At 38.9% G+C, this 14,882-nt stretch overlaps 3 protein-coding genes across 3 annotated transcripts in view; 1 reads left to right on the top strand and 2 right to left on the bottom strand.

The window, feature by feature from the left end:
- Window positions 1–14,882, bottom strand: part of FucTB (alpha-(1,3)-fucosyltransferase 10) — a 435,464-nt gene that overhangs the window by 109,800 nt on the left and 310,782 nt on the right. The window lies entirely within an intron of this gene.
- On the bottom strand, window positions 2,887–6,617 carry RpL24 (ribosomal protein L24). Its single transcript, XM_065234894.1, has 4 exons — window positions 6,491–6,617; window positions 6,328–6,403; window positions 5,868–6,115; window positions 2,887–3,111 (listed from the first exon to the last, which is right to left on the bottom strand). Exons 1-4 carry the CDS (start codon window positions 6,493–6,495, stop codon window positions 2,979–2,981), a joined length of 462 nt encoding a protein of 153 aa, XP_065090966.1. The 5' UTR covers window positions 6,496–6,617; the 3' UTR covers window positions 2,887–2,978.
- On the top strand, window positions 9,332–10,598 carry LOC135711478 (transmembrane protein 138). The gene is made up of 4 exons (XM_065234335.1): window positions 9,332–9,576; window positions 9,653–9,725; window positions 9,785–9,959; window positions 10,016–10,598. Exons 1-4 carry the CDS (start codon window positions 9,443–9,445, stop codon window positions 10,120–10,122), a joined length of 489 nt encoding a protein of 162 aa, XP_065090407.1. The 5' UTR covers window positions 9,332–9,442; the 3' UTR covers window positions 10,123–10,598.

Here is a 14,882-nt window from a genome sequence, read left to right as displayed (position 1 = left end):
ATTTTGATCTGACCATGTTGCAAGAAATCCGGGGAATACCAGATCACCATCGGTCGATGGTTGTTCCCTTAATTTTTGCAAACAAGTACCACCATGTTAGTAACAATAAGAGTTTTTTCACAGATGGGTCAACTATAAACGCTTCCACTGGATTTGGAGTATTCAACGAATTTCATAGCGCCTCATATCAACTGCAAAAACCCTGTTCCGTATACGTTGCGGAACTAGCAGCCATATTTTACGCAGTAGAGCAAATTGCCTCACTACCATCTGATCACTATTTTATTTTACTGATAGCCTTAGCTTAGTAATGAGAAAGCGGACTCGATAGCTAAGGTGGGCGCTATGGAAGGCGATATTTTTGATCGACAAATCGCCTTTGCGGAATTTTTCTCAATTACCCGTCAGCACGTCCTCACCAACTGGCAAAAAAATGGAATGAGAGTGATCTGGGAAGATGGTTACATTCTATTCTCCCACAGGTATCGAACAAGCCATGGTTCAAAGGATTGGACATGAGCCGTGACTTTATACGTGTCATATCAAGGGTCATGTCCAATCACTACTCGTTAGACTCGCATTTCTTCCGAATCGAGCTCGCAGGCAGCAATTTTTGTGCGCTTGTGGTAGTGGCTATCACGATATCGACCACGTGCTTTGGTCATGCACCCTATATTCCCCCTTATTCTGCGAGTCACGTGACTCTCTGTCACCGGTGAGGTGACTCTCCATGTAAATCAAATGGAGAGTCACCTCACACGAGGTGACTATTGTCACCTCACCGGTGAGAGAGAGTCATGTGACTCGCAGAATAGGGGGGATTGTGTTGCTAGATCCGAGTTATCCGCATCCCTCAGGGCCCGAGGAAAACAACCTATGCAGCCCGTTAGAGACATCTTGGCGAGCCGAGATCTCGAATATTTTAATTTAATTTATGTGTTTTTAAAACGGATCGATCTAAGGATTTAGTAGTTAGTGTCATCTTGCGTTCTCTCAAGTTGCTAGGTCTCCATCGGTGTACCCCCATGTTTGTCTTTTTCTCCAGTATGTCGCTTATTTCTAGATCAAGAGCACATTGCTCTAAAAACCCTGTGTTTTCAATCCCTACCCTGCCACCCGTTTGTTACAATTTGTTACCCCTAACCTCGAGATAGCCGCGAGTAATCGGCCCCCGCTTTACTAACGTTAGTTTTAAGCAATTTTGTAACCCAAACGATGAATATCGGCTCCGCAAAGCTACGGCAAATGAGCCTGGAAAAATAAAAGCATAAAAAAAAGTGATCTAACCATACATTTTTAATATGAAAGTATCTGGGACCGCGCTTTTCTGCTCAGTAAGCAAGCCACTGCAACCGACGATCTTTGAAATCCTTAAACTAAAAGCTATGAAAGAGGCCTTCATTAAGATCCATTTTCACGCGACGTTAAATGTTTCGATTTTCTCTTTACGCATGGTTCAGGTAATCATAAAAAGCTATGACCGACGTGACGATTGTTTAAGATCTGGTTGAACAAGCTATTCAAATGAAATTACGTTCTCGAATTTTACGTGGTATGTAATGAACAACAGAAATACGCGATAATTCATATTTTCAGCGGTTGGTGGTTAATTTTAAATATACTAACGGTACTGCCTACGACTAAATCAAACAACGCAGATAGCGTCAAATCTTCTGTTGCTTGCAAACATGATAAATCATGTTTTCTTTCTCGATTCTAAAACTTCCCGGAAAGCGAGAAAAACACCACTCACACACGTATAACCGTCCGGGAGGCAGAGTTCCAGCGCTAATCCGGCAAATGCAGCCGAAAACTATGAAAGCTAATGCACGCACAAAACAGAGAAGAAACTTAAGACACAACCGTATCCAAAGGCGTTCGAAACTCGACTCCCTTTAATATAAGCCGATGGTCTTTTCGCTAAAGTCCTCTAAATAAAGTAAGGACGTCTGTCAAAAGTTGTTCCAATCGTACCGTCAACACTGCACTGCTTTCCCGCATAAACGCGAACCATAAATTGACCTTACCTAAAATGGTTAAAAATTGTTTATAATCCCTGCTAAACTTTAACTGAAATGGTTATGGAACTTTACATAAACGTTTAATGATAAAGTTTCAACCTTATGTATTATGGTTTTTTGGAACTGAACCTTACAAATAATGGGTTGTTAAGAACCATTACCGTTCCAAATTCTTGTTTTCTCCATACATTTTCGGAAAGAGAACTATATTAGAACCTTTTAAATTATGGTTTGAGAACTTTAATGGTAATGGTTATGGTAGTCAGTAAGGTCCACGAATGGTTTTGTAACATCGATCAACTTTATGTGGAATATATCGCGAATTGGTTGCCTGTAATTTACTGATTACCAATTCACGATATATTCCACGTAAAGTTGAGCGATAATACAAAACCATTAGTGGACCTTACTGACTACCATAACCATTACCATTAATGTTCTCAAATCATAAGTAAAAACGTTCTGATATAGTTCTCTTTCTAAAAATGTATGGAGAAAACAAGAATTTGGAATGGTAATGGTTCTTAACAACCCATTATTTGTAAGGTCCAGTTCCAAAAAACCATAATACATAATGTTGAAACTTTATCATTAAACGTTCATGTAAAGTTCCATAACCATTTCAGTTAAAGTTTAGCAGGGATTATAAACAATTTTTAACCATTTTAGGTAAGGTCAATTTATGGTTCACGTTTATGCGGGTTGCTCGATTGGACCACCTTTTTTTCAGTTTTGTGGTGATAGTCCTCCATACTTTTACTAGAGAGCTTTACTTTTCGTTACTGAGTTGACGTCGGTAATACCGAACACAAAACGAGGGCAGAATAGGATGTTTTTTTTTTCACTTTTAATAAGACATCGAGTCAAAGCTTTTAAATACGTTCTTTTGTAATTATTCCTTTGTATTTAATCCGACCATTCACACACCACACTTTTGTTGAAAAGCACTCTGGAGGCTTATCGCTTTCCTCCCACACGTGGAGCGGCCTTCTGTGACACCTTGGTAGCCTTCTGCTTCTGCAGCTTCGCGGCCGGGGCCTTGGTTACCTTCTTCTCGGCCTGCTTGGCCTTCTTCGCTTCCTTGGCGACCCTGAAAATGTAAACATCATAATTGTGTTAGATGATTTACCGAAGTGGATTTCAACTGGGAGGAATTCGACTATACTAGGGGGAATTGTGCATGAGAAAATATTGCATGCTACTTTAAGTTATTTAAGGAGGAAATGATGACCAAACTGTTGACGGTATATTGGATTCAGCCCAAAAGTATTCCCTTCTGTGATTACGAATATATTATGTTGTTGTGGAAATCCTTGGCAATCTAGATGCTCTAAAAATCTCACGTTAACGAATCAGTCTAATTCTTTGCTACAAACAACGTAAATATTTACCTTTTTGTTTTGACAAAACCCAGGTAATCATGACGTTTGATTATTGAAAACAATATGAATGAAGAAAAGAGACCAACTGCTGTCATGATTACCTGAGATTTGTCAAATTGTATCGAAGAATACCCCGTACAGACTATGGCTTATATCATGTAATATAGACTGCCTTGCAATGAGCACTCATACATAGGATTTCCAGTGAAAACTACGGTGTATGAGAAAAGTCTTTTGCCATTTCTTGCTTCTAAATCTATCTACTCTCATCGTGCTCCATCCTTTTGCAGGAAATCTTCATTTTATCTACGCGCGCATCTCACGACAGCAAATTATATATCATAGAACCAATCTTCCCTGCATCTTAGTAAGAGACGTTTCCCTTGGACTTGGTCATATTCACCCATATTCTTGTTTTCGTGTTTTGTTCGAACGAAAAAGTGAATATGGGTGATTGTGGAATTAGCCTTTCGAATGTGCTGCCATTCGTATTAAGTTTTATGACAGATTCTGGATTTTCTGCAATGTTGCAAATGAAAACGAAACAGCTTACTAAACTAGACGTCGAAGGTCACATGCGGTGTGCTTTATCAACCACAGCTCCAAAGATTAAAACGCAGCAAGTTGGCTAGTTTAGGTAGATTTCCCAAAAATATAATTTGTATTTCCACGTCTTCACATGTGGGGTCCCAGGCGCAGATTTCTCATTGACGATTTGCAAACTTAATAGGAGTCGTACACAGCAAAAAACATGTAATATCGATCAACGTAATTCAAGCTGATGTATTAAATAATGATGTAATAGCAAAAAGCAATTAAAATTCTTGACTTGTGCTTCACAAAATTCATTATATTATAAAGGAATAAATGTTTTCAATTCGATGCCTAGACATATCAAACGTTTAGCAACACTTACAGAATTTAAAAGACACTGCATTTCACACGTTAAAACTGTCTTTTGAACAGTTATCCAGTGATTTTTTTATGAATTGACAAATTATGTATCTTGACGAAGTTATCTCTAACGGATTATTTTATATGGATAGCTGTCATAACGACTTTTTAATAATTATTGTAGCACTGCAAAAACTATTTCTGTTCGCCACGAGGGTGATGATGGATTTTTAATATTTGATTTTATAGTAGATTAATTAAAAAAAAAGTAGTCTACAAAGGTTTGAGCCTCGCGCGCGTATTACGGATATAGAGGACTGAATTTAACATTCGATAAAAAAAAATGCAATTTTGAAGCTTATTTGAAAGATACCTTGAGTTAGTAGTAAGTTTTCTGGCAAATGTTAGGGGTTCGTGAGCATTCCTGACATTGCTGAAAATTATGATAGCATCAGATTGCGGGGTTACTAGTGTAATAGGATGCTTTGTTGATTGTTCATTAACTCTTGATTGCTTGTAATACTTATGAATATTTTAGGTGGACAAAAAGGCGAACTAAGAGGTGGACGCCTGAGCTTTTCCACATTTATATCGCTGTGAAGCAACTGTAAACTTTAGAGGGAATCTATATCTGTAACTGAAACCAGTTCGATTTGTTTGCCAACCTGGTTAAAATGTCATATTCAATTATCTTAAAGATAAATCGTCCAGCTCAAACCTTTGTAGGGGTAAGAGGTGGGACCATCATCATCATCATCATCAAAAGCAGATACAATATTACATCAATAGATGTAATTTTGTTCGCAAAATCGATGTACATCGTACAACGTAATATTACACAACCGGCGGAATGACCTCTGTGCAGCTGTTTGGATGTAATATTCAACAACTTTTTTTTCTGTGTACGTATAAACCTTTGAAAATGCGTGAAATTCATTACAATTCAATGCACTCTTCTATTTTACGACAGTGTATGTAAATATGTGTTGTAACACTCGTGTTAATTTGTCTTGTATAGGTATAACTATCTAATAGATAATCTAGATGGAGCTTACAAAAGCTGTTAGGCCCTTGTTCTATCTCTATCTAGAATTTTTCGTATGAAAGGGGAACGTGGTTAGCAATTTTTGAAAATGGGAAATAAAACAGAAAAGGCTGAAACCCACTGATTTACCGAAAACGACAAACAGTCTTCACTAAACATAATGTTCAAATTTATCGGTTGTTTCATTTTTAAAGATTGGAATCTCCATGTATTCTCTAGTAGCAAGAATACAGAAATCCCAGGTGAACAAAATGTGCATTTCTCTAGCCTGACTTATTTCTTCTAATCGCCACCGATTATCGGACGATTAAACGCGCAAGTTGGCTTTTTGTAATTTTGAGATTATTAATCGCAGTTTGTTGCCAATGGATCAATGGTTGGACGTAAGATGTTTCTTTCTCACCTATGCTTGGTAGTTATAGATTAGAGAGAAGCTTTCGTCTTACAGGCATTGATCCATTAGCATATCATTTGGCGTAGCATTAAAACTATGTTCTTGTTGATATGGGCTAACGCCATACTTACTTGATGGCCTGATCCCGCTGGGCCTTGCGAACCTCCGGCTTCATGTTACGCTTAGCCATGATATCGGTGATGGAAGCACCGATGATGGCGCGCTGGAACTTCTGAGTACGGCGGCTACGCTTCTTGGTGGCTTCCTCAATCATGCCCTTCTTGTGCTTCCTGCGGTACAGCACGGTCCATTTCACCTTGCGCGGGTTGCGCTTCATCAGGAAGGAACGCTCGCATTTTTTGTTGATGAAGGTGAAGGTCTAAAACGAATGTGGATTTTAGAGCAGCTGTCATGAACCATTAAGGTTAGGCATATTAAATATCAACAAACTACAATAGAAGCATCTTCGTTAAAAATCTACTATCTGTGTAACTTTTCCATCAACGGATATTTGCATTTATTTAATAGAGAGAAATTTGTTGTAAGGAATCCACAAAATCTGAAACAATTCACTGATGTTGTGACATTTACCTTGCCATCGGCTTTGACCAATGTTTTACCACTGGCGGGGTAGATTTTGAAACCGCTGAACGCGCAAAGTCCGATCCTGGAATAAAATTAATGACTCTGCTTAGTTTCACTTAATAACTTTTATTTGCACACAAATCCGGTCTCGAAATATCGGAAAACTCACTTCATTTTGGCGAATTTCTACTGCCTCTTCGACTCAGTAAACTTGAAGCCCGAAACGTGGGACAGAAAAGAACTTGACGGTTCAATGACGTCACGTCCAGAAATCGGCGTTGCCAACCGAACAGAACCAACTGTCAGTGTCAGTTGGCATGGAAACAATGCCCTTGATTGTAGTTTCTCGATTGCGTGTTGTCCGATGCGGTCTGTTATGATATATGCGTGCGGAAATCTAAACGGCCACCCGCATAAACGCGAACCATAACTTGATCTTGATCAATAAAAAGTAGAAGGGTCTGTGCCTAGGGGCACGAACGGGAGCTTGACGTAGGACCGCTAGTGGACGGAATAAATGTGAAGAGCATTTAGTTCTTTTAATTGATCAATTATCTATTATCTCAACTCTTTCCGTTTTTGAATTGTAGGCGTATCAAATTTGTAGTATTTTTTTTTTCAAAGAGAAAGTTGATTAAGAGAATCAATCAAAATCACTTGCACCCCTGCTTCCAAGTTTGGTTACAAGATTACAACTCTGGAGAGCATTTTGTGTGGTCGTGTTGGGGGCTTGTGGTTCTGAATATGGACAAACAAGCACAGATAAATTCTATTCCAACTCTTTACTGATGTAAGCTTGATGGCCCTGTAGTCTGATAGTACACACAAAGAAAAATCGTTTCTAAAATTAAAAAAACCATTGGTAGAATTGAAAGTTTGCATTGGTTCTTTTTGGTAGAAAGCGGTTAGCTTTCAAAGCGATAGTCAGCAAACTGTCAAATTAAAAGTTAAAACTTTCAAAAAGAATTGTACTTCTGTCAAATTAAAAGCGTGACTGTGTTAAAATTAAAGGCGGAATATTGTTCATGTAAAACATATTTTTGACTTGAAAATATGGTATAGTTGAAATGACATATGTGTAATTTTGAATTTAAAATAATAATATTTTCAAAAACAAAATAAGCAATTTTCAAAATAATAAAATTTATTTACTTTTCATAAATATTACATAGTGTTTTTATAAGAAATAAATCGAGAAAACAATACAAAAAGATCCAAGAATATGTGTTATCGATGGCGATGCTTTCGTTTACGTCTTGGCCTCGGTCTTGAAGCTGTCTTCACTTTGAGAGGAACCACAATGTTCAAGTGCGATAGCGATAGGCTCGGTGATAGGTGTATGGATAGGTACAGAAGAAGATGATCCAACAAATAACATCGTGATCGGTTCCTGGTCCATTTTCGTCTGACGTCAGATATTGAATCGGACCGTCCTTGGCGAGGAAAGTTTATAAAAATAATTAACACACTTTGCATCTACTGTAAACAGTCGTTGATTACTCACTTGCATTCTGAGCCGTTTCATGCTACTTGCAGGGGTTGATGATTTCCAGCGTTCGCTTTTCATCTTCAGTGGGTTGAGTTGAATAATTTCGTTTAACCGAGGATCACGTTGCTTTCCTTGAGGAAATCGATGAGTTGTACTGATGGCATCGCTCTTACCTTGGGTTCTGCAAAAATATCCAGAACATTATTCAATTGTGTTCTCAAAATTGTACTTACAAACAAAAACTCACATCGATTGGAACAGCGCAACAATGTGTTTCCCGGGGAGATCTTTTGATTTGATAGTTTTTTTTTCCGTTTTACCTGAAATTAAATTATTAAACTCAAATTTTTATATGTATTGTCATTTCATCTTACCTGTAGCGAATGTTTTCCGCGGAAGCTGCTATAATTACTTGTAATTGATGAATTGATTAAAGTTCCGTCCCAGTTTATTCTACCTCTTGGTCTGAGTGACATCGGTTCAAATTCAGCGGCAAAAGAAGGCACAGTGTTGCCAAAAACTTTGTTAAGAATTGGTATTTTTGGCAGTTTAACAACTTTTATTTCAAAAATATGAACTTTTAAAATTACAAGTCGAAAGTGAAAGAAAAACTTTTAAACAAACAAAATTACATTCATTTCGAATATTTTCGAAGTTAAAACAACGAAATTCAGGAAACTTTTAATTTGAAATTGCAATATTTTTATAAGAACCATTTTTATTTTTTGTGTGTACGTTCAGACTATAGAGTTATAACATGTTATAGCGCTATCTTGATGGTGGTTTCTATGTTGCAATTATTTGACAACCGTTATAACATGTTATAACTCTCGAGTCTGGACAGCTTTTAAACGTACTATTATATCATAACTTCATATCAACTTGAATTACGATAATCGATATATGCTGCACAGACAAACAGACATAACACTCGTAAGTTGTTCATCGAACAAGCATTTAACGGTTAATTTAAAAGTATCGTAGTTGGTAGTACCGCCACCTGTGGCGCGCATAGTCATTTTCCTTGCGTTTGACGTTTACACACTACCGCCATCTGTTCAGCGTACTACCCACCACAGTGTACTCAACAGATGGCGCTAATGTTTCAGCGACGATGTTTTACAGTGAGAAATATTCAATGTGTTATGTCTGTTTGTCTGTGTATGCTGTGTGTGTATGTAGTTTGTCTTATGGAATGTATATAAAGGCTGCTGTTTGGGCAAACAATGTTTCAAAAAACACATGAATAAAATATTTAATTATTGTCGTTTCGTGCAGGATGCTTGTTTCATTGATATTTACAATACCTCCCTGATGTGTAATGCCAAGCCAACTTTCACTACAAATGTACTACTTTACCGGAAATTAGTTCCGTCAAATTCATAAATGAGTCGATAAAGAAGTTTCCCTGACGTGTTTCTCTTTCTAATGAAGCTTTGTTTGCTCTCCATCGCACTCTGGCATAATACCAAAAGTGCACTTTGTTGTTAATCTTTCTCGTTCGCACCGCAAGTACCACGCAAGAGAGTGCATCTGCTGTTGCGTGGGTGGTGCAGTGTGCCGTACTAGCAGAACGTAGAAAGGATCTACATTCGTAATACTTCAAACCGCGGTTCATCGCTGAAAAAAAAAATGTTCAAACTATCTCTGAAACGGTTTGCTTCCTTATTATTTTTCCAACTGGTCTTCTTGAGCGTCGATTTAGGAATCAACAGCTTCTCGTATCTGGTCCGTGGCGACAAAGTGTCCATCATCTTTCTGTTTTTGTAGGCGGATTATCGATTTTTCAAGGATCAACTTTTTTCGGCTTACGGTTTCTTTTGCTATATGTTTCCATTTCAGAGCCCAGGATGTATGCTTGATTCTCTCGCTTACGGCGATTATCTTCAGTCTGTACTCAACTTATGTTTATCAGGTTAGTTGATATTCGTCCAAGGATGGATTTGTTCAACGTTACGTTCTGCATCGTTTCAGGCTGGTATGGCCCATTTGCTGTATGAGAAGTTCCGGGTCCCACTGTTGGCAGCAATGACGTATTTCCTGCTCTGCATCAGCCTACACATCTGGCAAGTGATTGATCACCACAAGTCTCCGTATCTCTTCCAATGGCCCAAGGCACTAACGGCTCTCTTCATCATACAGAGACTATGTAAGCCAACAGTAAGTAACCTTAGAGCAAGAATTTTAATATTTGGTCAATTTTAGTTTCTCCTCTCTACTACTATCTGTACAAGAGATCCGCTTTGAAGATGAGCGATCCACGGTTCTATGAAAATTTGGATTGGATCACTTCGCAGTTGGCTATCAAGTAAATCCTGGGGGAAGGAATAGTGCTACTTTACGTTGAATATTATGTGTTTAGCAATGTCGTTTGTGCACTCGGATATATGGGTTGTTGCTTTTGTTGCAGGAGGTCCGTGGAACCCCGTTGGGTTGGATCAAACTTCAGTTGTCCGATTCATTCAGTTGAATATCGAGATTATTCAGGCACATACTTTTTTTTAGTTAATCTTACGTTATAGATTCTAATAAAAAGTTGCTATTATCACAAGGCAGCGAGTTCTATAGGAATCTCGTGCGTCGTCTCAAAGTTGAACGAATAGACTGTCGGTTTAAATCGATGTTACGCTCATAAAGAGTAAATAAAAAAAAGTATTGAAAAATTTGTCGTACTAGCAAGACAGTAAAATATGTTATTGCACATATCAATAAATCATAACCATGATGTTTGGGAATTTATTTGCATCGAAATGTCCCTTCTTTAGTAACACGCATATAACAGACCCATATTCTTGTTTTCGTTTGAACCGTATTTTTCATACTATTAGACAATAAAGCTTAACTGTTCTTTTTGAGCGACAGCATGTTTTTCAAACTTATGGCAGGAAATCCTTCCTAAATCATTAAACAGTCTCTGCATCAGTCAGCTCGTACAGAGCGAGTGTCATGTTACTATTATTTATTTATTTATTTATTTGGAGGGAAAATCCCACACTAGTGGGCGCAAAACCTCATCATTTCAGTACCAACAGATACATTTGCTTGGACTAAGTTTGATTGGATGATTGCTTTTCGGTTCCGATATTAATGATAACATAATTAACTTAATTTAAATACAGAAAACTGAAACCGTCAGGAAGTTGAAAGTACATTATAAAATAGATTCTTAAGCCTAACACGGGAGATATTAAAATCAAAGCAGTTAAAACATTTGTTGAAAATCTTGAACATGCTAGTTAACGGCTCATTAGCGCCGTAGTTTGTGCGAGAAGCCGGGATGTTGAAAAAATAATAAGAACGTAAATTTACGCGTCTGATATTGACTGCGCTTTGGTCAGAGAGCGTATAGGGCGTCGTTGTGCCAATTTGGTCGTGGCACATTTCGAGTATGAGAGAGTGATTGCAGTTTGCTCAAAAGTGCCTGAGTAAAATGCAAGTATTTTCGATGATTACCCGTAGTTGTTACAGTGAAGATATACACCCATATTCTCGTTTATGTCTGGACGTGTTTGCCATACAGAAACATTTTTATTTGATTTTGTGTGGTGGATGGGTTTCGGGCGTGGACAGGCATATGGGTGATAATATTAAGTTTACGTTAGGATAACGTTGAAACATTGAGAAATGTATCGCTTCAGTTTAAGAGGCACTTCACTTCGCAACCGATGAACCACTCTGACGGCCAACATTGCCGTGCAGGCGCCGTGTGTTGGCAGGGTCCAATATTGGACAGTTTGACGTTTATAAAGTACCATCAGTTGAAACTGTATTTTTGAACTTTATCTCTATACATTCTTAGATGTTTCTTAGTAGATTATCATGTTGGTGTAAGCTGATTCAAAGAGTAAATGGTTTTAACATTGAGCTGTCCATAGTTGGGCGTTGTTGAACTTCTGGTACTTGCACAACATTTCATGTGAATACCAAAGTAACCATATAATCACAAAATAGCTTTAGGTGTGGGTTCAGAGTGGTACAATGTCACTGAGATATGGTTAGTTGGGTATTCAGATGAAACTATTACTTTAAAAAACTAATCCTGATTGTATCTCTTTTTCGTTTTTTCGTTTGCATGTAACACTGTTTGATATTACTAACCGCACCGAGCCTTCATTCCGGGTGGTGAGCGAACCTGAAGAAGAAGAAGAAGAAGACCATAAACCCCTTCTCGGAACGAGTGTTTTGTTAGTGGACCTGGTCTGCGATTCAAGGTTGGACTCTGTGATGATAAGTATCACATAACAGGTAAAGTAGGCAGCATCATCTTTATCGAAATGTAAGTATTATTGACAATAATCATAACTAGATTATATGCAAATTTATATGATAGGTACCTGGATCAACGTTGTTTAAACATGCGCATTCAATCGTTACGGCATCTAATTCTGCATTTTAAACCTACCCAACCCTCTTCCTTTCTACAATCCCTGAGCAGCTGGTTTACCATAAGTGTACCTCGCAGAACTTTATTAACCCCCATGGGTAAAGATGCTGTGTTGCTCACTCCTCTCCCCTTCCCTGGTGTATTATGGATGGTGTGAATATTCACATCGGTGACATGGCCCCTGACCCCCTTGTGCATCATAAAATGAAAAAAATGAAAATGAAATTACGCGTCTGATATTGACATTCAACTGCTGCAGAAGTGAACCGCAATTGATGTCCGATCGCAGGAGATCAGCAATAAAGGTAGCCTTAGAGACGCCTCGGCGAACACTAAGTAATTGTAAGGACATCAAATTACAACGACTTTCATAACTAGGGAGATTGAAAGGATCACTCCAGGGTAGCCAACGAAGGGCGAAACGTACAAATCTTCGCTGATTGGCCTCAATACGATTCACCCTATTGCTGTAAAAAGGAGCCCATACTACGGAACAGTACTCTAATGTGGAGCGGACTAGCGAACAATAGAGTGTTTTTAAACAGAAAATGTCCCTAAAGTCTTTAGCGAAACGAAAAATGAAACCAAGTTGAGAAGATGCCTTAGCGGAAACATAAGCCACATGATCCTTGAAAGTGAGTTGTGAATCAAGTAGAACGCCTAAGTCTTTAATGGTAGATTCACGGTTTAATATTTGCTCCTGCATAAGCATAACAGATAGGTGATTTTTTTCCTGGAAAACGTTATAATGGCACATTTAGAAGCATTTAGTACCATCCTGTTCTTGTCACACCAAACAGCAAAAACGTCCAGCTGCTGCTGAAGAAACAATGCATCACTTCGATATTTGATGACAAAGTATAGTTTGAAATCGTCAGCATAAGACAGCTTCAGGCAAAGGATCAAAAAGTGAACGTCATTCAGATACAAAAAAAAATATGAACGGTCCCAGATGATGTTATGCCTCAGAACATCCCGGCGGCGCCGACTGGTATTGAACCCAGGCCTGCTGGGGTGAGAGGTAAACACGCTTACCACTACACCACCGGCGCCGTTGTATGGGTGGAGTTGTCAGCTTAGCTTAGCTTAGTCTGACTGCACGTATCGATAGTTGCACTCCGTGATTGATCTGAACCAGTGAAATTGTACAAAGAATCAACTGAATGGGGCTTGGTAGTAACCTGCCATTCCGCCGTTGTATGGGTGGAGTTGTCATGGGTACAAACTGGTCGATCGCATACACGACAATATTCGAGAAATAGAAGAGGCAGCATTCGCGTCACGATCTCGGAGTTCATCGTCCCAGCTGATGTTTTCAAAAAAGGTTGCCATTTCCTCGAAGTCAGTCCTACGGTAGTCATACGATACGCTGTCCACGGTAGCCCGAAAAGTGCAAGCCTGATATAAGTGTAATGATAACTGCAGAGGTGAATGGTGTCTACAACGTTTAACAAGTGGTTCGGGTGCCTCTTTCGATTCTAATCCCGTAATTAGTCGTCTGTTAACCATCCTTTCAGCGGGGCCGGTGGTGCAGTGGTCATCGTGATAACTTCTCATCCCAGCAGGGCTGGGTTCATTCCCAGTCCGGCGCCGCCGGGATTTTCTGAGGCATAACATCTCTGATCACGCCTTCCTTTGCAAGGGAAGTAAAGCCGTTGGTCCCCGATTCATGAGTTGATGGGTCGAAAGGTAGGGTCCAGGTGTGGAAGCTGCCTCCCTGGCGTCGGTAGCATTGGTGCTCAGCACGGAAAATAATATCGACGGAAAACAAATTAAGAAAAAAAAAAACATCCTTTCGTAGACTTTGGACATGTAATTTATAAGTGTAATCGGCCGAAAAGCAGCAGGTCCGGTCTCAGTGGAATTCGGCTTCGGGATTGGTACGAAAACCCCTGTTTGCCAGTTGTTCAGGAATACTCCGCTGTGCCAAATACCATTGGTGTAGCTAATGGGGGGCCCTCCAGAATTATCTAGGCCCCTCTCTAGAATTATCTAGGCCCCCTCCACATAAATTGTCTAGCTACGCCAATGCCAAATACGATTCAGCAACTCTAGAAGCGCGGTTTTCACTGAAAAAGGTAGCCGTTGGAGCATGGGATACCCAATGGAATCAGGGCCCGTAGCTAAGCCCCGTCCTTTGTCGACAAGCAAGCAAATTTTGTATTTGCTTGATTCTCACTTTGTTTATTCCAGAAAATCAGTACATTGCGCGCATTGAGTGATCAGATGACAGCCCTGGCCGTTGGAATACAAAGAGATAGTCAACGAAGAGAATATGTCAATGTTACTTAGGACCTAATGCAATGTTCAGCTTGAACTGATTTATTCTTTTATGTGTAAATTATGGCGAAGCGTCGAATGTCCTTTCTTCTTCATCAATTAAGATCATAAAGTTTTACGGTTTTACTTGTTCAAGACTTAAGGTATTTTTTACAGATCAAAATGTCGAAAGTTTTCAAAGCCTCAGATTTTTTTTTAAATGGTTTGGAGTAACAAAATCATACTAAGTTACAAATATATTTATGCTGAAGGCGATTGGGCTGAATTCTGATAAGTAAAAGATTGATCTAAGCAATTGTGTAAGAAATATAGAACTTGAAAAAATAACTGATCACATGTATTGGATCTTGAGGCTTCAGGGAGTTTTTAAAATTCAGAGACAAAAAAAAAATAAGCTTAAGATTTTTC

Source organism: Ochlerotatus camptorhynchus, unplaced genomic scaffold (genome assembly GCF_037179485.1).
Source record: "Ochlerotatus camptorhynchus isolate MF236.1 unplaced genomic scaffold, CSIRO-AGI_Acam_v1.1 ptg000038l, whole genome shotgun sequence".
Lineage (NCBI taxonomy): Eukaryota > Metazoa > Arthropoda > Insecta > Diptera > Culicidae > Ochlerotatus > Ochlerotatus camptorhynchus.
This window is presented reverse-complemented; position numbering and strand designations above follow the sequence as displayed.